The sequence below is a fragment of the Erinaceus europaeus genome, chromosome 17 (genome assembly GCF_950295315.1).
Source record: "Erinaceus europaeus chromosome 17, mEriEur2.1, whole genome shotgun sequence".
Lineage (NCBI taxonomy): Eukaryota > Metazoa > Chordata > Mammalia > Eulipotyphla > Erinaceidae > Erinaceus > Erinaceus europaeus.
Genome location: NC_080178.1, coordinates 10,621,899 through 10,647,931, shown reverse-complemented (window position 1 = coordinate 10,647,931; position 26,033 = coordinate 10,621,899). Strand labels below are relative to the sequence as shown.

Sequence of the window (26,033 nt, the reverse complement as noted above, 5' to 3'; positions counted from 1 at the left end):
AAAAAAAAAGTGGCAGTGGCGCAGCAGGTTAAGGGCAGGTGGCACAAAGCACAAGGACCGGCATAAGGATCCTAGTTCGAGCCCCTAGCTCCCCACCTGCAGGGGAGTTGCTTCACAAGCGGTGAAGCAGGTCTGCAGGTGTCTATCTTTCTCCCTCTCTGTCTTCCCCTCCTCTCTCCATTTCTCTCTGTCCTATCCAACAACGATGACATCAATAATAACTACAACAATAAAGCAACAGGAGCAACAAACGGGAATAAATAATAAATATTTTTTAAAAAAAGAAGTGTGGAAGTAGATAGCATAATGGTTATGCAAAGAGACTCTCATGTCTGAGGCTCCAAAGTCCTAGATTCAATCCCCTGCACCACCATAAACAAACAAACAAAAACCACTCTACCAGCAGGCAAGAGAGACAAAACATAGCTGTGGCCCAAAATGAAGATGCAGCCCCATCTACTCTGGGCATGAAAAAAGGGGAGACAACCCCTCCCTGAGCCCTTTACAAACTCCTTGGCATGAAAGGGGACATCTAGAAGTTTCTGCAACCCCCACACCCTCCAAGATGGGCATGGCATGGCTAAGAGAGACTGCATGTGTACGGGCATGCCCAGTCCTGGTGACAACAGCCAGAAGGTTGATTGTGTGACCTGTGACTTTAGACGTCAGAGGTCAGAAGGTCATAGCTATTGGTGGAAACCCACGTGTGGAGGACACTTGGGTCCTCTGGGCCTCCCAGGACCCCAGGCCCCTTCCTAGGTCATAAGGTCCCAGAGTCTTGCAAAGTAGAACCACATGCATCTCTGCATGAGCCAAGGAGGCTGGGAGCTCACTTTCCCAGCTTCCCTTGTAGCTTGAGGCTTGGTTCCAGGGCTATACTTTTCTTTCTCTCTCCCTTTCTTTCTTTCTTTCTTTCTTTCTTTCTTTCTTTCTTTCTTCCTTTACCAGAGCACTGTTCAGCACTGTGCAGGGGATTGAACCTGGGATTTTGCAGCTTCAGGCTTGGTAGTCTGTTTGTATAACCATTATACTATCTACCCTTTATCCTCCTAATTTTTTTTGCCTCCAGGGTTATTGCTGGGGCTCAGTGCCTGCAGGTGGGGAGCCAGGGGCTTGAACCAGAATCCTTGTGCTGGTCCTTGCGCTTTGCACTATGTGTGCTTAACCTGGTGCGGTGGCTCAAACTGGGATCCTTACGCCAGCCCTTGCATTTTGTGCCATGTGCGCTTAACCCACTGCATTACCACCTAACCCCTCCAACTTCATTTTTATTTTATTATTGGGGGGGATTCCAAGGGCCTAACTTTCTTTTTATTCACACTTTATTTCTTGTTTGGTGGGTAGAGACTGAGAAATCAAGAGGAGAAGGAGAGAGACAGAGAGAGAGAGAGAAAGAGAGAAAGGCACCTGCAGCACTGCTTTCCCACTTTTGGAGGGGAGTAGGGCCTTGAACCCAGGTCCTTGAACATGGTAACACATGATCTCGACCAAGTGCTTCGCCGCCAGGGCTTTATTCACAACAAGGTGTGTTATCTAATGGATGAGCTGTCTCCCAACCATCACTACAGACTCTAAATCAGCAATGAGCAGTGCAGAGCAGAAGAGACAGTGCACAACCTCTCTGTGCACAGGAGGGGCAGTGGCCAGCAAGGGAGAGAGGGGACACTGTCCTTGGGCAGGACACAAAGCACCTCAACTGAGGTTCTCAGATAGGAGAAACCTAAGCTTTGAGGCTCCACACCTGCGGACTCTACAAGTGCTAGATCCTTTTGATAAATTCCTTTTCTGCTTAAATTAGCAGCACTTGTATCACAGGAGCACACATCAACAAAGAAATCTACCTGAAACCACCATCATTCTTTAAAATATGCGGGAGAGGGGGCTGGATGGTAGCGCAGCGGGTTAAGCGCACAGAAGTGCAAGGACCAGCATAAGGATGCCAGTTCCAAGCCTCCCTCTCCTGGCTCCCCACCCGCAGGGGTGGGGAGGTCGCTTCACAGGCGGTGAAGCAGGTCTGCAGGTGTCTATCTTTCTCTCCCCCTCTCTCTCTTCCCCTCCTCTCTCCATTTCTCTCTGTACTATCCAGCAACAGCAGCAACAACAATAATAATAACCACAACAATGATAAAACAACAAGGGCAACAAAAGGGGAAAGGATGGTCTCTGGGAGCAGTGGATTTGTGGTGCAGACACCGAGCCCCAGCAATGACCCTGGAGGCTATATATATATATATATATATATATTCCACATTCTCTGTAAGAGGAGGAGGCAGAAGAACCCAAACAACTTCAGGTCGTGTTGATCATTAGTCATCAAGAATGCACAAAGAACAGCTGGTCCATGACGCCACCCCCCCACCCCCACCCCTGTTCCCAGGCAAATAGGAAAAAAAATTCATGAGCTTCCTTGGTTGCCTAGATGGTCAGCACACACCAGGATAAGAGACATGTTGTCTGCCTTGCTCTACTTTGTGGATTTTTTTTAATTATCTTTACTTATTGGATAGAGATAGCCAGAAATTGAGAGGGTAGGGGGAGAGAGAGAGAGACACCTGCAGCCCTGCTTCACCACTCGCAAAGTTTTTTCCCCTGCAGGTGGGGAGCGGGACCCGAACCTGGGTCCTTGTGCATTGTAACATGTGTATTCAATCAGGTGCTCCACCACCCAGCCCGCTTTGTAGAATTTAAAAAAAAAATGTTTACTGCAGCCAGGAAGAGAACTTAATGCATAAGATTTGTGTGCACAAAATCCCAAGTTTGATCTGTGGCACTGCCTATATAGAGGTAAGCACTTCTCTCCCTCTCTCTCCCTCTCTCTCTCCTCTCTCTCTCTCCCTTTCATTCTTTCTCTCTCTCTCTCATAAAACTTAGTCTTCGAAAAAATCAGGTGTGGTCTGGGAGGTGGCACAGTGATAAAGCTTTGGACTCTCAAACATGAGGACCCGAGTTCAATCCCCAGCAGCATATGTGCCAGAGTGATGTCTGGTTCTTTCTCTCTCCTCCTATCTTCCTCATAAATAAATAAAATCTTTTTAAAAAGAGAGAAAAAGAAAAAAAAAGAGAAAAGAAAAGAAAAAATTCAGCCTTTAAGAGTATATTTATTATAGCCACGCTTCACATATGCTCTATATCAGAAACGGGGTAGACAGCTCCAATTATGGATGGGACTGGTCTACAAGAGGCTCTGGGTTCAAGACGCAGCACTGGCTATGCCATACTGTCATCCTGGAGTCTTTAGCTCATAAAATTAAAACGACAGAGGGCCAGGCAGTAGCGCAGCAAGATAAGCGTACATGGCTCGAAGCGCAAAGACTGGCGGCATAAGGATCCCATTTCCAGTCCCTGGCTCCCCACCACTTCACAAGTGAAGCAGGTCTTCAGGTGTCTATCTTTCTCTCCCCCTCTGTCTTCCCCTCCTCTCTCTCTCAATTTCTCTCTGTCCTATCCAACAACAACAACAATAACAACAGCAAGGGCAACAAAATGGGGGAAAAAAAAGGCCTCCAGGAGCCGTGGACTCATAGTGTAGACACTGAGCCCCAGCAATAACCCTGGAGGCATTAAAAAAAATCAAACAATAAATAAATCTCTACATTGAGGCTCGGAAGTCAAACCAATTGTTCCTGGCTCCCAAGTTCCAATTCCTCCCAGCTAGAGTTCTCAGCTTGGATCCTTAGTCAGCTCACCTAAGACCAATGTCTGCTATGTCCCAGCTGCCAGCTGGTGCCTGCAGTTTACTAAGGGCACTGGCTTCCAGCCTGGAATGTGTAAGGAAGTCAAGTGCCCGACGTGGAGGGACACTGTCCTGTCCCCAACACCTTTATTGTCGTGCCCAAGAGTTCCTCATTGACAGAAGCCTGACAGGTTCCTGGGAAGAAGCTTGCCCCGTCTTCAGCACCCGCCTCCAGGCTCCTGACTCCAGGGCCCAGCAGAAGGCAGATGGGCTGCCAGGCTGTCCCATGAGAGGGGCCTCATCTTGTCACTGTGCCCCGTGGTGAGGCTGCTTGGGCCCAGGGCCCAGGGCCCGGAAGTCTTCCCTGAGCATCCTCCCTAATTGCTCTCTTAGGAGAGGCAGGAGGAAGATGCCTTTCCGGCCTGGTGCCTGGGGACTGCTGAAGATACTCACACACTCATACACACACACACACACACACACACACACACACACTCATACACACACACGCACACTCATACACACACACTCATATACACAGATACACTCATACACACACACACTCACAAACTAATATACACACTCACACGCTCATAGGCACACATACACACACCCTCACACACATACATAAGCATAAAGAACTCATATACATACAGAATCTCATATATGGATATGCACATACATGTATATCCACACAGATACATGTATGCACATATACACATATCTACATGAAACGCACATACACCTTTATACACTCACAAACACACATGCACACTCACACACTGACATACATGCATATACACTCACAGCTACATACACTCACACACACCCCTTTTTCTTTTTTTAATATTTATTTATTTACTTTCCTTTTTGTTGCCCTTGTTGATTTTATTGTGGTTGTAGTTTTTACCATTGTTGTTGTTATTGATGTCGTCGTTGTTGGATAGGACAGAGAGAAATGGAGAGAGGAGGGGAAGACAGAGAGGGAAAGAGAAAGATAGACAGACACCTGCAGACCTGCTTCACTGCCTGTGAAACAACTCTCCTACAGGTGGAGAGCCAGGGGTTCGAACCCAGATCGTTCTGCCGGTCCTAGTGCTTGGCACCATGCACTCTTAACCTGCTGTGCTATCGCCCGACTCCCACACACCCCTTTTTCAACAAAAGGAAACAGAGGCCCCTGCTCTCTTGCACGGCTGGCTATACATGTGTTCTTGTGGGATGTGTCCAGGCCCCACTCCAGTCCACCCAGACCTCCGTTCAGCAGTGGGGAGGGGGGTTGCTAGTGTGCAGAGAGGAGGGTGGGACTCCCCACACTGAGCCAGGTAGCTGGTGGGTGGATCACTTCCTGTCTGGCCCCTGGGGGACCTCTGGTCACAGAAGAACCTGGTCACCTGCCCCTCCACACACAGGCCCTCCATGGCCTTGGATAGAGTAACCCTCCTCCTCCTTCAGGGACTTCTGGCTCTGAGCCCTCCTCTGTCCTTGTACATCTGGTTGCTTGGGAGGACTTCCCAGGTAAGGGGTGCCCCCCCAGATAGAGAAGAGATAGGGGATCAATTTTCAAGCCCCTGGCCTGGCACCCTAGCCACCCTCCCCCTACTCCCCCTGGTTCCAGTTCCCATGGACCAGCTGTCCAGCTGTTAAGCCCGTGAGCTGCTGGCTCTGCCCGTCACCATGTGACCCCAGCCAGATGGCACTTGTCAGCAGCGGTGACGGGAAGCAGCCTTGCTCACATCCTCGTGCGTCACAAGTGGGGTCTGCTGGCGTGGCACCCATGCCACCGTGCCCTGCTGTTCCCTCAACAATGATGACATCAGCAGGCCCCTATCTGTGCCCGCATCTGCCCCAGGGAGCCCCCCAGACCCCCAGAAGGCTGTGAGGTCTCAACACAGTTAATCATCATCACTATGCACTGAGCAACTTCAGAAATTCCTCAGGGCAGCAGGTGGAGGGAGGGGGCCTCGCTCTCAAAGTTGGTTACCAGGCAAGGGCAGGAGAGGTGGCAGCTGCCAGGAGGCCCTGCAGAAGTGGGGGGGACAGTGCAGGTCCCCCCAGGGGCAGCCAGGCCTTCACATGGGTGGGGCTGAGCAGGACAAAGGCCTGAGCCTGTGACTGTGCAGTGTGACCAGTGCAAGGAGCCAGACTCTGTGCAGCCACAGCTCTGCACCCCGAGCCAGTTCCTTCCAGGGTTCCAGCCTCCAGGGCACCCCCAGGATGGAACATCCTACCTGCCTGCTGTGGACTGGAGGTTCCCTCAAGCCACTACAGGGGAGCTAGGTTGGGGTTGGTGCCAGGCTGGGCACTGTGTGAGGGGGGCACCAGGGGACACAAAGATGGAACACTTGGCATCTCATTGCTGTGACCTTGGGGTAAGTGGGTGGCTGCCCTGGGGGGTAGGAACTAGGGAGGGTCTCAGCTGCTAGGCTGCAGAAGCCTAGTGGTCAGCATCCTGGTATCAGAGTGGGTGACATCCACAAACTCCTATCTGATGCCTCCACCGGCAGGTATAATTCAATCATTCATTCATTCATTCATTCATTCATTCATCAGCTCTGATGGTTACACACATACAGGGCATTGACTAGGCTTTTTGAGTCTGAGCTGTGAACAAGGCAGACATGATCTCTGTTCTTACTGAGACTCCTGGTTGGGGGGTGGGGAGGCTAAGAAGAGTCCCCTTACTGCCAAGACTCCTGAAGTCCAGTCAACCTGCCTTCTCCCCTAGGGTTCCCCACCTGCCAGCGCCCCCCCACCGTCTGTCTGAGTGGGTAGTAAGAGGGTGTGCAGTGACTTCCATAGAATCACGTCCACACTGGGGTGCTGCCACATTGGGTCTCCCCAATCCCAGAAGTCCCCCACATGCCATCCTTGATGGCTGTGTGACCTGGGGGCAGCTGTCCATATCTCTGTGCTCACCTGGGAGACGGGGAATCTGTGCCCAGCACTGAGCAAGGACTACAGAGCCCCTGGGGTTCAGGCTCCTCCTTAAACCCCTGCCTGCCACCCCATCCTCATAACACCCCTTGGGCTGGGACCCTGCACCCAGGGAGGCCAGGGTGGTGGGCCTGGAGAAGGATTAAGAGGAGAACTGAGCTGCCACTTGGCTCCTCCCATGAGTGGGATCCACAGGGAGGCTCCAGAACAGATGGGAGAAGGAGGAGGTGAGGAAGTGAGTGAATTAGTATGCCACCAGGAAGACCAGACTTGCATGCCAGAGTCCCCAGAGGTTGCAGGTTCAAACCCTGGCAGCCCCTAATACCAGAGCAGAGCTCACAGCCTCGCTCGCACAGAGAGAAACATGAAACACGAAAACATCCTTTCCTTTTTTCTTTTCTTTTCTTTTTATTATTGTTGCAGTTATTGTTGTTGTTATTGATGATGTTGTTGGATAAGACAGAGAGAAATGGAGAGAGGAGGGGAAAACAGAGAGGGGGGAGAGAAAGACAGACACCTACAGACCTGCTTCACCACTTGTGAAGCGACTCCCTGCAGGTGGGGAGCCGGGGGTTTGAACCGGGATCCTGTCAGTCCTTGAGCTTAGCGCCACCTGCGCTTAACCCACCTTTTTTTATTTTCTGTGGCTATTGTTTTTAAATATAAACAAGATCTATGAAGAGAGAACAGAGAGCCAGGAAGTAGTACTCTGGGTTAAATGCACGTTACTATACTCAACGATGCAGATTCAAGCCCCTGGCCTCTGATTGCAAGGTGGGGGGAGGGCTTCATGAGTAGGGAAGCAGGGCTGCAGGTGTCTCTCTTTCTCCCTCACTGTCTTCCCTTCCCTTTTGATTTCTGTATGTATCCAATAAGAGGAGGTAGGGGGGACAGAACATGGTGGGGAAAGCAAAAAGGAAGGAAGATGAGTGGTGTGTATTTCTCGTCTGTGGACATGTTTCTATGTGTCCTGTCTATGCACACACTGTGTCTATAGTTGTGCGTGCGTGCGTGCATGTGTGTGTGTGTGTGTGTGTGTTCTGTCTGTCTTCAGGGGTCTGAGTGCACCACTGCTTGTAGCAGTGTTTCTGCACTACCAGTGCAGACTTGTGTCAGCTATAGCTGCCCACACACACACACCCTCACCCTCGCCCCAAAGTCTCTGTGCAGTGGGTGAGTCACCCCACCCCAGGTTGGGTGCTAAGGACCAGCAGGCAGTGGGACTGTCACTGGGTCCCAAGTCTGGCAGTGTGTTTTAGCCAAGAAACTCCGTGTCCCCCCCTCCTCCCACACTGGAGCCAGCTGGTGCCACCCACGGGCCACATGCAGCCCGAGCCAAGCCCCGGACAGCCCCCGGACCTGGTGTTTTAGAGTGCTGGGGACAGTCAGGCTGCAGGGCCAAAGCTGTGCAGACAGACACCCACTGCGGGTGGGGTGGGCAGGCCAGGGGTAGAGGAGCAGCTGCTGGGACTCAGGACGGGGAGCCTCTCCAGCCTGGGCCACTGCAGCTGCTTTCTGTGCTCCGTGACCTCCAGCAGCTCACACCCCTTCTCTGGGCCCTGGTTCCTCATTTATAAAACCCAGGCTCTGTGCTGGTCAGTGAGTATGATTGGGCAGCCTGAGACCCCAGCCGTCAGGATCATCCATCCCAGTGTTCGTGTCCAGATGTCCACTCATCGCAGATCCTCCTCTGCCTGTCTCTGGAAAAAGAACTCTGCCTCTTCTTGTCTCTTTGCCTTTCAACCATGTTGGGGGGGGCAGTAAGGGTCCCAGAAGTCTTGCCTGACATCCTCACATGCCCTACTTTAGACATCAGGTCATTGGGGCCTCCCCCCACCACCCCCAAGTCTCCCCCTCCCACCCTAGGACAGCACTTAGCACAGGACACAGGAATCTCCTTGGCAGGATAGAAAGCTGAGTCTCAGGAGACAAGTGTCCTGGTCACAGTGTCACTGTGAGTCCCCCTGGGCCCCTGGACCCCAAATCTGGCCCCTGGACCCCTAGGCCCCCTAAAAAACCCAGTTCTCCTTTTCCCAGCCACCCCCTAAACATGTCAGACACCAGCTCTGTTTCAAAAGTTTTTATTTCATTAGGACTGGAGGTGCGGGTTGAGGGGGAGGTGAGGAGGGGCAGCAGGGATGGCTGACAGTGGGGACATTACTGGGCTCCTGTCCCATCTGGGAAGCTGACCTGTGGAAACAAGGAGAGGGCCTGAGGGGGGGTCCAGGTGAGGGGTGCTACTTTTTTTTTAACACTTTTGTGTTTCCCTTTCTGTTCTTTTTAAATTTTTTATTATTTATTTTTCATTATGGGGGATTAATAGTTGGCAGTCCACAGTAAAATACAGTAGTTGGTCCATGCATAACATTTCTCAGTTTTCCACATAACACTCTAACCCCCCACCTAGGTCCTCCTCTGCCATCATGTTCCAGGACCTGAACGCTGCCCCTGCTGCCCCAGAATTCTCCACTTTGGTGCAACACACCAAACCCAGTCCCTGTTCTGCTTCATGTTTCCCCTTCTGTTCTTATTTGTCAACTTCTGTGTATGAGTGAAATCATCCTGTATTCACCCTTCTCTTTCTGGCTTATCTCACTTCACATGACGGTTTCAAGCTCCACCCAGGATGAGGAGAAGAAAGTGCTATCACCATTTTTAATAAGTGAGTAGTATTCCATTGTGTGTATAGACCACAACTTGCTCAGCCACTCATCTGTGATGGACACCTGGGCTGCTTCCAAGTTTTAGCTATTACAAACTATGCCGCTGTGAACATAGGTTTACACAGATCTTATTGGAGGGGTGTGTTGGGTTCCTTAGGATGTATCCCCAGGAGAGGAATTGCAGGGTCATAGGGTAGGTCCATTTCTAGCCTTGCGAGAGTTCTCCAGACTGCTCTTCACAAGGTTTGAACCAATTTACATTCCCACCAGCAGTGCAGGAAGGTTCTTTTGCCAGTGGGGTGCTTCTGTGGACTACCCCACACACACCCCAGGAAGGCTTGTTTGACTCAAAGCTTGGGAAAAGGATAGTTGTGGCTGGGGGTCCCCATCCCTTGTCCCTTACCCAAGCATCTGGCTCAGTTGGGTCTAGCGAAGGATCCACCATGAGGGTGAGGTTGAGGGTGAAGGGGGGCTCGGTAGTAGGGATCAGTTGCCACCAGTGTTCTGCCAGAGGAAGGGAGGGCATCAGGAAACTGCAGGGCATCTAGAAGCTTCTCTTCCACCTGCCCCTCACTCCCCTGGGGTGAGAGGCAGGTGAACCATAGGTGGTGTTTGTAGGGCCCAGAGGGAGGTGGAATGAGGTCCACCCAACTTCATTGGGGACAAAGAGGGCAGTGGGGGTGGGGGGGCAGGACAGAGATGGGCAAGGGTCCATGCTGGCTAAAGCAATGGAAGAACAGAGGAGCAGGGAGGAGAGGCTGGGCAAAGGTGGCAAATGAGGAAGCAGGGGCCACCTTCCCACGTGGGGGTGCAGGCCTCGCAGGCCCTCCTCGGGCTTGGGCTTGGGCTCCATGCGCATGACAGACTGGTTGATGGCATAGCCACCAGGCTGCTGGGGCTGGATGCCACCGCGGGTCCAGCCTTCACGGTCCAGCCCCTTGGGGATGTTTTCAAAGTACCTGCAGGGGAGGGGGGGTGGGAGGCAGGAATGTAAGTGGGGATAGCCAACCCCTGTCCTTCCTGGCTTTCCCTGTGCTGTGCCCCCTGCCTGGCACTGCCCCTGGCCGACATTTGCCCTGTCTACTCACTCTCTGCCTCCCTCTCCTCCTCTCCTTGCACCCCCCCAGGTATAAATGAGAAATGACTAGTCCACTAGCTGCAGGGCTCTTGGTTCATCCCCTGGTGTTGCAGACAGAAAAATAATAAATTTGGGGCCTGATGGTGGCCCACCCAGTTGAGTGCACATGTTACCATGTGTTCCCTGGGTTCAAGCCCCAGTTCCCCACCTGCGGGCGGGAAGCTTCACGAGCAGTGAAGCAGGTCTGCAGGTGTCTCTCTCTGTCTCTCCCTATTTTCCCCTCCTTTCTCAATTTCTCCCTGTCCTATCAAAAGAAGAGGGGGAGAAAGAGGAGGAGGAGGAGAAAAGTTGGCCGCCAGGAATTGCGAATTTGTGCAGGTATTGAGCCCCAGCGATAACTCTGGTAGCAAAACACACACACACACACACACACACACACACACACACACCTAAGAAAGGTATTGGGACTGAACAGTGGCACGCCTAGTCGAGTACACACGTTACCATGCACAAGGATCCAGGTTCAAGCCCCCAACCCCCACCTACAGGGGGAAGCTTCACCAGCAGTGGAGCAGGTCTGTAGGTGTCTCTCCTTCCCTCTGTCTCCTGCCCACACATCCTCTTTCACAGACAAAGAATGTAAGTAAATAAGTGGAAATTAAAAAAAAAAAAAACTTAAAAACACCTATGGCCAATGGATAGTGGGGTGATTCTTTGGTGGGTGTTCCACTTTGTGCTTTAGGGTACCCCCACCCCACTCTCAGGTTAGCTAATGAAATAAGACACCCATGCCGGCTGATTCCTCTCCCTACTGCCCCACACCACAAAAAAGGGACTTGCAGGAGAACCCCTGGCCTGGGGTCTGTTTTGGGGGGACCCACAGGCATTCAGCACTGGTCTTGGGGGGCAGGGAGCCCACTGGACTCCATCCTCATGTGCCTGTCTGTGGAGAGGGCAGGGGGCACAGCCCAGTCTCACCCCTGGTTGTAGGTAGTCAGGTAGCGGCTGTCCATGTTGGGGTCGTAGGGACTGCGAACGTAGGCGGCATTGTTCAGGCTAAAACCTGTGGGCTCCTGCTGGGAGTGGGGGTGTCAGGTCAGAAGTGGGTGGAGGTCTGGGGTGGGGCCAGTGGGTGCCCCGGACTTCACCTTGTTCCCCACAGTCTCCCGGCCCAGCAGGGCCACGTTGGTCTGCTGCAGGCGCTGGGGGTGCTGGAATGGCCGGTGGCCCGCGCTGCTGAGCTCTGGGCCTGGGGCAGGCATCTGTGAGAGGGGAAGGCAAGGGTGAGTCAGATGAACAGGGAGCAGAGGAGGAGAGCCAGCCTCGCCCCTAGGCACCCTCCCAGATGCACTCGCCCACCATCCCCAGCCCTCACCCCACCCCCTCCTCAGAGTCTCCAAGTCCTCAGGGTCCAGGAGTCCAAGCACCCCACCCCCAGTTCCCCACTTTGGGGGGATGCTATCCAAGGGGAGATCCTCCCAAAGGGTCACTCACTCTGGGGTTCAGGACCCGATCATTAATGCGACTGAAGCCCGTGTCCCGCTCGGAGCCTCTGGCCAGCACCGGCAGGAACTCATCCCCCTGAAATAGCAGGACGCCCGAACCACTGTCCCTCACTGCCCCCTCACCTGCCAGCCCACTGTCACCCACTGCCTCTTCACCTGCCAGCTCACTGTCACCCACTGTCCCCTCACCTACCAGCCCACTGTTACCCACTGTCCCCTCACCTGCCAGCCCACTGTCTCTCACTGTCTGCTCACCTGCCAGCCCACTGTCCCCTCACCTGCCAGCCCACTGTACCTCACTGTCCCCTCACCTGCCAGCCCACTGTCACCCACTGTCCCCTCACCTACCAGCCCACTGTCCCCCACTGTCCCCTCACCAGCCAGTCCACTGTCACCCACTGTCCCCTCACCTTCCAGCCCACTGTCCCCCACTATCCCCTCACCTGCCAGCCCACTGTCACCCACTGTCCCCTCACCTGCCAAGTCTCCTGTCCACTTGCCTTCCAGGCCCACTGTCCTCCATAGTCCCCACTATCCCCCTTATTTTCCAGGCCCATTGTCCCCCAAGAAGACCCCAACCTGCCCACAAGGGCACACAGCCCCCCACATTCAGCTTACACGGGGATGGGTCATGGGGACATAGTCCGACTTGGTGACACTCCGGCCAGGCAGGAGGACCTGGGAAGAGGTCCCAAGGAGTATTAGTCCCTTGTCCTGAGCAGAACTGGTCTGAACCCCCACCACCTGCTCTGCCCCCCAGGACCCTACCATGCTGAGTACAGAAGAAGCTTAGCACAGATGGGTGAGACTGGGGCACCAGAGGAAATATATATCACAACAGCACTGCTCCTCATGGAGCTTCCCCTGGTGCTGTGGTGCTCACAGTGAGACTTCATACCTGGTAAGGAGCATACCCAACTGGGTGAACTATCTCTTAGACCCTTGCTTGTTTTTAATATGTATTTACTTTATTATTCTTTATTTTTCTCTTTTTTGCCCTTGTTATCCTTGTTGTTGTTGATGCCAGTTTTGTTGGATAGGACAGAGAGAAATGGAAAGAGGAGGGAAAGACAGAGAAGGAGAGAGAAAGATAGACACCTGCAGACCTGTTTCACCACCTATGAAGTGACTCCCCTGCAGGTGGGGAGCCGGGGGCTCGAACTGGGATCCTGATGCCAGTCAGTGCGCTTTCCAACATGCGCTTAACCCGCTGCACCACTGCCCAACTCCCAATATTTACTTTTTGTAAAGATGTATTTATGGGGGGGTCAGGCAGTAGTGCATCATGTTAAGCACATGTAGTGTGAAGCGCAAGGACTGGCATAAGTAAGGATCCCAGTTCAAGCCCCACTCCCCACCTGCAGGGGAGTCACTTCATAGGCTGTGAAGCAGGTCAGCAGGTATCTTTCTTTCTCTCTCTTCCCCTCCTTTCTCCATTTCTCTCTGTCCTATTCAACAATGACAGCATCAGTAACAACAACAATTGAAAAAAAAAGGGCAACAAAAAGGAAAAAATAGTTTTAAAAAGATGTATTTATGGATTAATTTAATTTTTTATAGAAACAGAGAATTTGAGAGGGGAGGGAGAGATAGAGAGGGAAAGAGAGAGAGAGACCTGAAGACCTGCTCCATCACTTGTGAATCTTCCTCCCTGGAAGCTTTCCCACCACTTGGAAGCTTCCTTCCAAGGTGGGGACTGGGGGCTTGAAGTAGGGTCTCTGTGCTTGGTAATGTGCACCACTACTCGGCCCCCAGTTCACCTTTTGTAATCAACTACAAACGCCCAGGCTTGAGGACTCTTATCACCTCAGGCTTGAGTTAACCCAAGTTTCTAGGGGGGTGGAGGGGCCTGACTCACAGGGTCCCCAGGCAGGGCCTGGGATGGCGGCTGGAAGGTAATAGGGTTCTTGGTGGAGCCCTCAGTGAAGCCTGTCTCTTCCTTGGAGCTGATGGAGTTCTTCTGCAAGAGATCTGTAAGAAACAGCCTTTCTGCACTGCCCATATTCCAGACTCCTGCAGATGGGGCAGCATCCAGACTCCAAGGGTCTGAGGCCCTGAGTCTCCAGGACCATGGGCACTGGGAAAGGGGCCCCAGAGTCCTGGGCAGACCACTGCAGGCACACTCACACACTCTCCCTACAGAAAGCTCTGAGGTCAGCCTGGTGGAGGTGACACCCTGAAGCTGCCTATATATCAGTTTCTGTTTGTTTTTATTGGATCAAAGCAGAAAGAAATTGAGATAGAGAAGAAAAGAGACAGAGAGACACCTGTAGCCCTGCTTCACCACTCATGAAGCTTCCCCCCTGCAGGTGAGGACCAGGGGCTTGAACCTGAGTCCTTGTGGTCTGTAATGTGTGCACTTAAGCAGATGTGCCACTTCCTGGCCCCTCTGTCATTTTTAATTTATTATTATTTTTTTTTGCCTCCAGGGTTATTGCTGAGGCTTGGTGTCCGCACTAGGAATCCACTGCTCCCGGAGGCCGTCTTTTTTCTACTGTTATTGCTGTTATTGTTGTTGCTGCTGCTGCTGCTGTTATTAGATAGGACAGAGAGAAATTGAGAGAGAGAGAGGAAGGGAAGACAGAAAGGGGGAGAGAAAGATATATACTTGCAGACCTGCTTCACCACTTTCAAAGTGACCCCCATGCAGATGCGGAGCTGGGAACTTGAACCAGGATCCTTGTGCCAGTCCTTGCACTTCATACTATGTGTGCTTAACCTGGTATGGTACCCACCTAGCACCGCCAATTTATTTGTTTTTAATGCAGTGCTGGGGGGAATGACCAAGGGCCTAATACATAGACACCCCAGAGACACACCCCAGCACTGCTCCACCAGCTATGAAGCTGCCCATGGTGCTCATGGTGCCAAGGATCAAACCCAGGGCCTTAAGCTTGGTGAGACGTGAGCTCCATGCATGGATCCATCTCCAGCTCTCTGTTCTCTATTTGCACTGATTTCTTCTGAACTCCAAGGGCTATTCTGGGGTAGGATGTTGTTCTGGGAAGGGACAGGGAGGGTGACAGGAGCTTGGAGCGGCACCAACCTTGCTGGTTAGAAGGCTCCCTGAGGTACTTGGAATTGTACTCGGACGTCATAAAGCGTGGGCCCTGGAACACAGAAAGGGGAGCCATGGGGAACACGAGAGAGATGAGAGGGTGGTGATGCTCCGAGTAGCACATCCTGAGGCTGAAGGACCAGCACAGCACAGGGGTAGGGAGCCTCAAGTTCTGATGGGCCCCCAGCAGGAATCCCCTGTGGGGACATGAATCGAGCCACATCCTTGCTCCTGTGCCTCCAGGAGCCAAGCTAGGAAGAGGGAGGCTGGTGAGAGTAAGCGGTGCTCTGTGTACCACTATGCCTCAGATTGGGGTTCAGAAGGGGCAGGGGAAGAGGAGGGGAGAGGAGCTGGAGCATCAAATCCCCAGGTGCTTAGAGCAGCCCGTGCCAGCCACTTGGATGCTGCCTTGGCAACACCTAGTATGATGGATCTCAATCAGTGGGAATTCACAAGAAATCCTTTGTGCCCCCCCCCCTTTTTTTAAATATCTATTTACTTATTTTCCTTTTTGTTGCTCTTGTTGATTTATTGTTATAGTTATCCTTGTTGTTATTGATGTTGTCATTGTTGGATAGGACAGAGAGAAATGGAGAGAGGAGAGGAAGACAGAGAGGGGGAGAGAGAGATAGACACCTGCAGACCTGCTTCACTGCCTGTGAAGCGACTCCCCTGCAGGTGGGCAGCAGGGGGCTCGAACTGCGATCCTTATGCCAGTCCTTGCACTTTGTGCCATGTGCACTTAACCTGCTGTGCTACCACCCGACCCCTCCTTCTTTTTTTATTTTTGTCTTATTTGTTTTGTATTTATTGGATAGAGAGACAACCAGAAATTGAGAGGAGAGGGGGTGAGGGGGGAGACAGAAAGACACTGGCAACACTGCTTCACCACTTGCAAAACTTCCTCCCTGCAGGTGGGGAGTCAGTGTTTGAACTCGAGTCTTTACACACAATAAAAAGAAAAGAAAAAAAGAATAACTTATTTCTCAGTGAGAGAGACAGTAACATGTGCACTTAACCAGGTGTGCCACCACCCCGACCCTCTTTTTTTTTTTTTAATGCAGTATCCAGGATTGAACCCAGGACTTTATGCATGCAGTCTAATACTGAGCCTCCTCCCCAGCCCGATCTTCTAGTCTTTCTTTTATTTTCCTTTTTTAAAAACATTTTATTTATTATTTTGGGTAGAGACAGAGAGAAGTTGAGAGGGTAGGAGGGATAGAGAGGAAGAGAAAAAAAGAGATGCCTGCAGCTCTGCCTCACCACTTGTGAAGTTCCCCTCTGCAGGTGGGGACCAGGGACTTGAATCCGGGTCCTTGAACACTGTAACATGTGTGCTTAACCAGGTAAGCCACTGCCCAGCCCCTTTATTTTCTTTTTGAGAGTAATTTATTTCAGGGGGCTGGGCAGTGGTGCTCGCAGTTAAGTGCACGTATTACCATGCACAAGGATCTGGGTTCAAACTCCTGTTCCCCCACCTACAAGGGGGATGCTTCACAAGCAGTGAAGCAGGTCTGCAGATGTCCATCTTTCTCTCTCCCTCTCTGTTTCCCCTCCCCTTTCAATTTCTCTCTGTCCTATCAAGTATAAAAGAAAAAAGAAGAGGAGGAAGAGAAAGGAGAAGGAGAAGAAGAGGAGGAAAAAATGACTGCCAGGGACAGTTGATTTGCATGCTGGCACTGAACCCCAACAATAACACTGGTGGCAATAAAAAGAAAAGAAACAAAAGAATAATTTATTCTCACTGAGAGAGACAAAAAGAATCAGAACATCACTCTGGCACATGTGATGCCGGGAAACAAATTCAGGACCTCACGTTTGAGAGCCCAGTGCTGGATCTGCAGTGTCACTTCCTGTGATGCTGCAGATTTTGCTACTTCATATTTCTGTCAGAGAGTGAGAAATAAAACGAGTGATCCACTTGCCACAGGAGTTACCTGGGTGCTGTCAGTGGTGCTTCCATACAGAGTCAGGTTCAAACCCAGGGCCACACACAGGGAAAGGTTGTGATCTACCATGGAACCCTGGCCACTCTCCTCCCATTTTTCCTTCTTTTAAAATATTTATTTATTTAAAGAGACAGGGAAGGCAGGTGATGGCGCACCTGGTAGAGCGCACACATTACAATGCGCAAGGACCCGAGTTCAAGCCCCTGGTCCCCACTTGCAGAGGGGAAGCTTCATGAGTGGTGAAGCAGGGCTGCAGGTGTCTGTCTCTCTCCCTCTCTATCACCCCTTTCCCTCTTGATTTCTGTCTTTATCAAATAAAGATAATAAATTAAAAAATTATATAAAAAGAAAAACAAATTAAATAGAAAAAGAGAGAGGTCTGCAGATATCTTTCTCTCTCCCTCTCTATCTCCCCCCCTCCCCTCTCAATTTTTCTCTGTCCTATCCAATAAAATGAGGAAAAGTAGCCACCAGGACCAATGAATTCTTAGTGCTGGAACCGAGCCTCAGCGATAACCCCGGAGAAAGAGAGAGAGAGAGACAGAGAGACTGAGACCAGTGTACCTCTCTGGATGTGCCCAGGGTCAGGGATCAAACCTGCATCCTCTGCTTTACAAAGCATTGCTTTGCCCACTGGGTCACCTCCCCAGCTAACCCCCTGTCTGAGCCTTGAGCCCACACTTAGGCGGCTCCTTGGGGACCCACTTACATGCCGGGCATTCTCCCACTCCAGTGAGCCCTTGTCCTGCTGCTGGTGGAGCACGGGCACGTCCTTGGGTTCCAGTCCCGTGATGGCCTGGGGCCCATGGTCCTGGGTGTCAAAGTGGACCTTCCTGACCTGTGGAGGAGCAGGGTGGCAGAGGCCACCTCAAGCAGCAGGCTCTGGCACAATGTCTCTCCTCAGAGCTCAGGGCCCCTCCCTTCCTCCCATACCATTGCTGTCAGCCTGCCACCATCTGCTCCTGCTTACTATCTGTGCTGCCTGTAGCTTCCCCTGCCCCAGGGCCTTTGGACCTTCTGGCTGCACAGCCAGGAACACTTCCTTCATACAGCTGTTTGGGGTGGGGTGGGGGCACTCGCCTTACCCCAGGCCTCCACAGCTCCTAGCAAGCTCTTTCTAACACGCCTCGTGGGCAGCTGTGACCTTTGCACCTCTGCGTGTCCCACCCTCTCTGTCACATCCCTGGAACAAGAACCTTCAGCTAGAGAAAAGAGTTCAGAACATACGGGATGGAGGGATGGATAGAGGAATGTCCCCCTGATGGTGGTGATGGTAAGGACGATAGAAATGATAACCAGGATAGAGATGGGGGGGACGACAAGAGTGTGTGGCGATAGCCATGAGGTTGGTGGTGTGGACTGGGAATGTGAGTGGGATGGGGAGAGCATGGGGGTGGGGTGGATGGGAGGGAATGGGACTAGAGACAGGACTGGGGGAGAGTGGAGGTGGTGGTGAGAATCGAGGTGACAGTGAAGATGGAGGTAATGGAGGGGTGGAGATGGTGGTGGGGTGGAGGTGATGGTAGGGTGGTTGGAAGGGGAGATGGAGGCAGTGGTGAGGGTGGAGGTGATGGTTAGACAGAGGTGGTAAGAATGGAGGTGAAGGTGGAGCCCCCTTCCTCCCCTGCACCCACCTCCTTGCTGAGGGGTGCCATGCTGGACGCATCCCGGGAGTAGCTGGAGCCGGTCTGGTGCAAGCTCCAGGGCAGGGGCTGTGTGCCATTGGGCACCTCCAGGGGGCGGTAGGTCTGGCTGCTCACAGACTGGAAACTGTCCCGGAGCTGTTCCCTACGGTGGGCAGGGCAGGTGCAGTCATCCCAGGCCACCTGGGCTCCAGAAGCTCCCAGCACCCTCTGACCCCACAAGAGGTTTGGGCAGGGGGCGTGGGAGGGGTTACCTGCCTCAGAGTCCCAGGTCCCCAAACCCAGATCCTAGGTCTCGGAGAGATTCAGAGCCTCATGCAGAGAGCAAGGCCCTGAGACAGCCCTGAAATCTCAGGCAGGCAGGGCAGGGTGGGGTGAGGGACAGAGTTGGGGTTGTTGGGGAGGGCAGACCATACCCCATGGCTGGGTTGTCCAATACGTCCAGGCTGGGCTTGTAAGAGACCATGGGCCGGTGGTTGGACTTGAAGCCAGTGGCTCCGTGGCCAGCAGGCGTGCGAGGCTTGAAACCCTCCCGGCCTGTGGGAATGGAGGAGCGGGGGAGAAAGAACAGGGGTGAGCAGAGTGTGGGGAGCAGGACCAGCAACCCCCCAGGTCCCAGGGCACAGAAGCAGGGGTAAGAACAAGTGTGCTGGGGGCCCTGGGAAATGGGAACGGGGTCAGGTTCAAGGCTGATTTGAGAGAATCACAGGCAACAAGTGGAGGGGAAGGAGACCATGGTGGTGTGGGGGGGTTCCAGACTGACAGTATAAATGTGAACCCTGTTTTGGGGTTGCTCAGGATGTGGTCAGTCAGTATGTTGGGCTCACACTGCCCGTCATCACCCAGAGGGTCTTCCCCTTCTGCCCGAAGCCGGCCTCACCGTAGGCCGTGCAGTAACTGGTGGCGTAGAACTTCATGGGGTCTGTACAGCCCCCTGAACTCATCTTCACGTAGGGGGAGACAACCCCCAGAGGCAGCTTTCCCATCATGGTGCCGAGAAGGGGATCCCTGGGTGCAGGGACCTAGGCAGGAAACCCCAGAAGACAGCTCGGCCCAGGGAACAGCTGTGTCCCCCCTCTGGTTTCCCCAGGTCTGAGCCTCTCCAACACCCCCAATTTGAAGACAGGACTGGCAGCAGTCAGCACCTCTCTCCCCTCCCTCCTGTCCTCTACACCTCACTACAGGAACTGTCAGGAAACTGAGGTTCTGAGTGACAAAAGGATTAGCTCATAATGGGTGTCCACACCCAGGGTCTCTGCCTCCCCAGCTCCCCTCCCTGAACCCCAAGATGGTCCTCTTCTGGGGAAGGAATGGCGGCCAGCTGGCCTCCTCCTCAGGCTTCTCAAGCTCATAGTCCAGCTCCTGGCCTGCTCCCCCTGGTTCCCAGGGCTGGAAGGTGTCTGGGGGCCTAGCCTCAGTGGGCCCCACCCTCACCTGTCTGGGCAAAGGCTGAGTGGCCACAGGAGGCAGGAGCCGCTCAGAGAAGCCTGGGCTGTGCCTCCGGGAGGCAGCCTGGCTGGAGACGCAATGTGTCACCTAGCAACTGGTGCCTAGCAACAGCGTCCCCACTCCTCTGAGCCCTTCCAGGCCAGTAGGGGTCCATGGAAGGGTTACCCTGGGCAGAAAGGGGGCAGGACAAGAGATGCCCAGGTAGGGTGGGCCTCCAGGGTCCATGGTCCCTGGACAGACCTGCTACAGGGTCCCCAACAATACAAGGTCTTCCTCTCCAGCCCTCTGAGGCCCTGCCAAGTCGCTGCTTTTACCCCAGGTGCATTCAATGCAAAGTGAGGCCCAAGGACAAACAGCCCAGCTGGTGGAGGCAGCGCCTGGATTAAAATATGAGGGAGGGGGGGTCAGGCGGTAGCACATTGGGTTAAGCACACATGGTCTGAAGCGCAAAGACTGGCGTAAGGATACCAATTCAAGCCCCCGGCTCCCCGCCTGCAGAGGGGGTTACTTCACAGGTGGTGAAGCAGGTCTGCAGGTATCAGCCCTTCTTTCCCTCTCTCTGTCTCCCCTTCTCTCTTGGTTTCTCTCTGTCCTATCCAACAACAACAAAAAGCAATGCAACAATAACAATAACGACTACAACAAGGGTAACAAAATGGGAAAAATGGCCTCCAGGAGCTGTGGATTTGTAGTGCAGGCACCGAGCCCCAGTGATAACCCTGGAGGCAAATAAATAAATAAATAAATAAAATATGAGGGAGAGGCACTGGGGAGATAGCATAATGGTTCTGCAAAAGACTCTCCTGCCCGAGGCTCTGAGGTCCCTGGTTCTGTGCCCTGCACCGCCATCAGCCAAAGCTGAGCAGCACTGTTTTCTCTTTCTCTCTGTGTACCCCTCTCATGCCCTACCATGTGTGCAGCCCTGGGCTCATTCCCCAACGTCACCCAAGAGCTACAGAGACAAAACAAGAGGAACATCAAGGATGGTGAAACAGAGCTGTGGTGTCTCTCCTGTCAGTCTACCTGTTTGCGTCTCCCTCTCTTCTCTCAATAAAATAAAAAGAGCCAGGGAGTTAAGCTGGCTAGGGCATGTACCTTGTCATGCTTGGGGCCCACGGTCAAATCCTAGCACTTCATGGAGGAAGCTCCAGAGCTGTGGAGTCCTGTTCATGGAAGATCCAACAAGAGCTAAGGTGGGCCATGCCTGAGCACATGATGGGGTGGGGGGCTCAGCTGGAAAGGGTGATCTTTTGCAGGTTTGTGGGGGAGGCATAGAAGGAAATGAAGGGCAGGAATCACTCCCGGTTGCTGGGGGGGAGGAAGCTCTGTAGTGACTGGCACTCCCTGAGTGGACGAGACTCAATTCAAGCCGGAGTTCCCCTCCTTTTGGCATCTGGATACTGGCTGGTCCAGCCCCCTGGCTGGCTAGTTTTTTGCTGTTTGGCGACACCCAGCGGTCACTAATAGGAACTGCAAGATATGCAGCAGGTGCTTCCCTCTAAGGTTGGGGTCTTCTTGGAGGGGTGCAAGGAAACAGTAGACATTCCGACTACAGACCCCGCCGTCTCATTCACCCCCCAGTGTAAAAATAATAGGCCTGGGCCAGCAGTGAATGGGGAGAACTAAAACCTTGGTCATGGGTGTGGGGTCACCCTGGGGCTGGCCCCTGTGGTGACCTGGTTACTCTCTTCAGTTCTTAGCTCTGACAGCCATCACTTTAATTTTTTCCCCTTAAGTTTTTATTCTTTTTTTAAAGCTTTTTTTCATTTTCTTTATTTATTAATGAGAATGATAGGAGGAGAGAGAGAAAGAAATAGATATCATACCAGTACATGTGCTGCCAGGGGTTGAACTTGGGACCTCATGCTTGAGAGTTCAGTGCTTTATCCATTGCACCACCTCCTGGATCACAAGTTTTTATTCTTTAAGATCTATTTTATCTGTTTCTTATAGTGTAGACAGAGGAGAGGAGAGAGGGGGGGGGAGAGAGAGATTGGAGCCAGAGCACCACTCTGGTACATTCAATGCTGGGGTTTGAACCAGGAAACTCAGACATGTAAGTCCTGTGATCTCCCAGCTGAGCTATTTCCCTGATGAGAGGGAGGGGGAGAGAGAGAGGATGAATTTGCTTATTAAGGAGATAGGGCACTTGGAGCTCCTATATTACACATGAGCACGGCCTTGGCTCTAGAAGCTGACAGCTGGTTTGTTCTGTGACAAACTGCCGCTTGTGTCAGAGCAGCCAGCCAGGCTCTTCTGCTCGCATTGCCTTGTCTGCCCACTTCCGGCTGTTGGTGTTCTCGGTGCTGGAGAAGATCGCTGCTTCCTGAGCAAATTACTTTGCGATGGGAGACTTCTCAGTTCAGATAGAAATGATATGAAGCCAAGTGTCTACAGGCCAGTCTCTGTGAAGAGTTGGCACTTAAAAAAAAACATGTATTTATTATACTTGATGGGATAGAGAGAAATTGAGAGAAGGGGATATAGAAAGGAAGAGAGAGTGACACCTGCAGCAACACTTCACTTGTGAAGCTTTGGCCAGGGGAGTACGTATAACTTTTTGTTACTCCACTAGGCTTCTTTTATTCTTTTTTATTTTTATTTATTTATTATTATTTTAATATTTATTTTATTTATTTATTCCCTTTTGTTGCCCTTGTTGTTTTATTATTGTAGTTATTATTGTTGTTGTCGTTGTTGGATAGGACAGAGAGAAATGGAGAGAGGAGGGGAAGACAGAGAGGAGGAGAGAAAGACAGATACCTGCAGACCTGCTTCACCACCTGTGAAGCGACTCCCCTGCAGGTGGGGAGCCGGGGTTCGAACCGGGATCCTTATGCCGGTCCTTGTGCTTTACACCACCTGCACTTAACCCTCTGCGCTACAGCCCGACTCCCCTATTCTTTTTTAAAGCCAAAGTGCTGCGCAGCTCTGGCTTGTGGTAATGTCAGGGATTGAACTTGTGACCTCACAGCCTCAGGCATGAAAATTGTTTGCATAATCATTGGCTCTTGAGCATTTCATTTTAGAAACTGATACGACATTTGAAAAGAAAAAAATGCCAAACGAAGTTAAGTGGGAAAGGCAATGTTTATTTATTTAGTAAATAAGACAGAAATTGAGGGTGAAGAGATAGGGAGGAAGGGACAAGGACACCTGCAGCCCTGCTTCACCACTGCTAATGAAGCTCCCCCTGCAGGTGGGAACTAGGAGGTTTGAACCCAAGTCCATGTTAGCATGTGTGTTCGACCAGGTGTGCCACTGCCCAACCCCGAAAGGCAATCTTCAGGATATACCTGCCTATGTGCAACTGGGAGTTGTTTGTAAACTCCATATATACCTACCTCAGGTTCAGCAATTGATTCTTAGATATTTACTGGGGGAGGAGAACACACACCCCCAGAGCACTGCTCAGCCCTGGCTGATAGCGGTACCGGGATTAAACCTGAGACCTCAGAGCCTCAAGCATGAAAGGCTTTTGCAGAACTATCAGGCTGTCTCCCCAGCCCAGAAAGAAATCTTTAAATAATAATAATAATAATAATGAAATGAGCTGGTGAGATAGCTCACCCGGGAGGATGCCAGCTTTGCTGTGCACACAGCTGGGCTCGAGCCCCTGGTACATCACACAGGAGTACTCAGCATCGGGGGATATTTCAGTCTCTCTCTCTCTCTCTCTCTCTCTCTCTCTCTGTAAAAGTCAGTCCAGATCAGTGAAGTCAGAGCAGCAATAACAATTTAAATAGCTGTTTTTAATCTGGGCCTATGACACAGTTGATGGCCTTTTTCTACGTACACTCATGATGTGTTGTCAAGCTTCCTTTAACAAAGGTCTTAGACCTGTGTGATTAAAGCATGGGTTTTGCACACATGAAGCCCAAGGGGTCCCAGGTTCAAGTCTTGGCATCACCATAAACCAGAGCTGGGCAGTGCTATAGTGCCTCCTCCCTCAAAGACAAGTAGATAAATAAATCTCTCTTTTTCTTAATTAATTGGTTTGGTAAAGGATGTAACTCAGTGGTAAAACACATGTTCTTCATGTAGGAGGACCTGGATTTTATTCAAGAATGTCCCATATATTTTTAATTGGTTTAAATTAAAAATGTGACACAAGGGGCCAGGAACTAGTTCACCTCAGAGAGTTAACACTTAACCATGCACGAGGACCTGGGTTCAAGTCCCAGCACCATAGGAGAGCACCATGCAAAAGGGAAATATTTCAGGAACAGTGAAGCAATGCTGTGGTGTCTCTCCTCTCCCTCTCCCTCTCTCTCTCTCTCTCTCTCTCTCTCTCTCTCTGCCACCTCTGTCAAAAGAAACCAATGTCACCTGAAAGCAGTGGAGTCATACAGGCACAAAACCACAACAACAATCCTAGTAGCAAAAAATTAAATAAATGGCAGTAAGGGGCAGGGGAGATAGAAGGGTGGTTACGCAAAGAGACTCTCATGCCTGAGGCTCCGAAGTCCCAGGTTCAATCACCTGCACCACCATAAGCCCAATCCAATCCTGCAGGGAACAGTAAGGCCACCCTCACACCCCGACTCTCCACACCCCACTCTCCCTCACCAAAGGAGGCCCATGAGGATGAACGAGGAAGGGTGCAGTGCCCCCTGCAGGTGAGAGAGGCTGGAGCCCTGCGACCTGGAAATGCCCTTTGCTGCGTGCCCCAGGGGTTGGGGGAAAACCCAGGGCAGGTGCGACAGGCTGTCATGAGGGTGATTCTGAGACAGGCCTCCAGATGGAGCCCAGAGTAGACAGAGATCCCGCCAGGTGGCCCACCACCGCCACCACTACCGCTTTTTCTGCTTCTCCAGCACAAGCTCCACTCACCCTCTGTGGGGGTGCAGGCACCCCGGTGCCCCAGCCCCAGGACCCCAGGTTCAGTCTTGGAGCACCGAGAGTTGGCGTTGGTTTCTCTTTCCAGCCTACGTCCTCGGGAGGCCCCGGGCAGAGGACCAAGAATGTCCACTTTCCACATTGAGAGAGACAGATCCAATTCATTTAAACCTCCACCGCCCCCCCACCACCACCACCACCGGATTCAGGGCACCTCGCCACCTGGAAGGCAGGAAGCAAGTCTGGGAGCATGGAGCCCTGGGATGGCTCTTACTGCCCAGAGGGGCTGCTCTAAGTTCTGTGAGAGACTTGGCACACCAAGCTGTGTGTGGCAAATTCAATCCAGATAGGGCCGGGGAGATAGCATGATGGTTCTGCAAATGACTTTGATGTCCCAGGCTCTGAGGTCCCAGGTTCAATCCCCAGCACTACTATCAGCCAGAGCTGAGCAGTACTCTGGTAAGAAACAAACAAAAGCCTATACAGGGAGTCGGGCTGTAGCACAGCAGGTTAAGCGCATGTGGCACAAAGCACAAGGACTGGCATAAGGATCCCGGTTCGAACCCCGGCTCCCCACCTGCAGGGAGTCGCTTCACAGGCAGTGAAGCAGGTCTGCAGGTGTCTATCTTTCTCTCCTCCTCTCTGTCTTCCCCTCCTCTCTCCATTTCTCTCTGTCTTATCCAACAACGACAACAACAATAATGACTACAACAATAAAACAACAAGGGCAACAAAAGGGAATAAATAAATAAAATAAATATTTTTAAAAAGCCTATACAATTGTAGACACATGCAAATTCAACCCCGAGGAGGAGCCTGGGGGCGGCTCACCTGGTGGACTATACACATTACCATGCACAAGGACCTGGGTTCAAGTCCCCGCACCCACCTGCAGGGGGGAAGTTTCAGAAGCAGAGCAGTGCTGCAGGTCTCTCTCTTTCTCCCTCTTCCTCTTCCTCCTCTTCCTCCTCCTCCTCCTCTTTCCCCCTCTATATTTTATTTCACTATTTTTTAAAAAGATTTTCTGCATTTTTCTGCAGCACAGGAGATCAAACTCAGCACCTCATGCTGGAGAGTCCAACACAATATCTGCTGCACCATTTCTCTGGTCCTTCTCAGAAGAAAAAATGAGAGAGAGAGAGAGAGAGGGAGAGAGAGAGAGGGAACCAGAGCACTGATCCAGCTTATGTGGTGCCAGGGATCAAACTTGGAAGCCTCTGCACACAAGTCCTGTGCTCT

General features: G+C 52.0%; 1 protein-coding gene across 2 annotated transcripts; it reads right to left on the bottom strand.

Moving 5' to 3' along the window:
* Nucleotides 1–8,675: 8,675 nt before the first annotated feature.
* Nucleotides 8,676–20,032, bottom strand: SAXO4 (stabilizer of axonemal microtubules 4). 2 transcript variants are annotated; one of them, XM_060177455.1, is made up of 14 exons: nt 19,941–20,032; nt 19,387–19,528; nt 18,923–19,043; nt 18,498–18,651; nt 17,573–17,701; nt 14,903–14,966; nt 13,715–13,827; nt 12,475–12,534; nt 11,846–11,932; nt 11,500–11,613; nt 11,330–11,427; nt 10,068–10,232; nt 9,677–9,777; nt 8,676–8,800 (listed from the first exon to the last, which is right to left on the bottom strand). In XM_060177455.1, exons 2-13 carry the CDS (start codon nt 19,493–19,495, stop codon nt 9,690–9,692), a joined length of 1,302 nt encoding a protein of 433 aa, XP_060033438.1. In that variant the 5' UTR covers nt 19,496–19,528; nt 19,941–20,032; the 3' UTR covers nt 8,676–8,800; nt 9,677–9,689. The 2 variants fall into 2 exon arrangements, with proteins under 2 accessions (XP_060033438.1, XP_007526452.1); XM_007526390.2 differs by having other exon boundaries at nt 11,330–11,424; nt 19,941–20,031.
* Between the last annotated feature and the right edge of the window lie 6,001 nt (nt 20,033–26,033).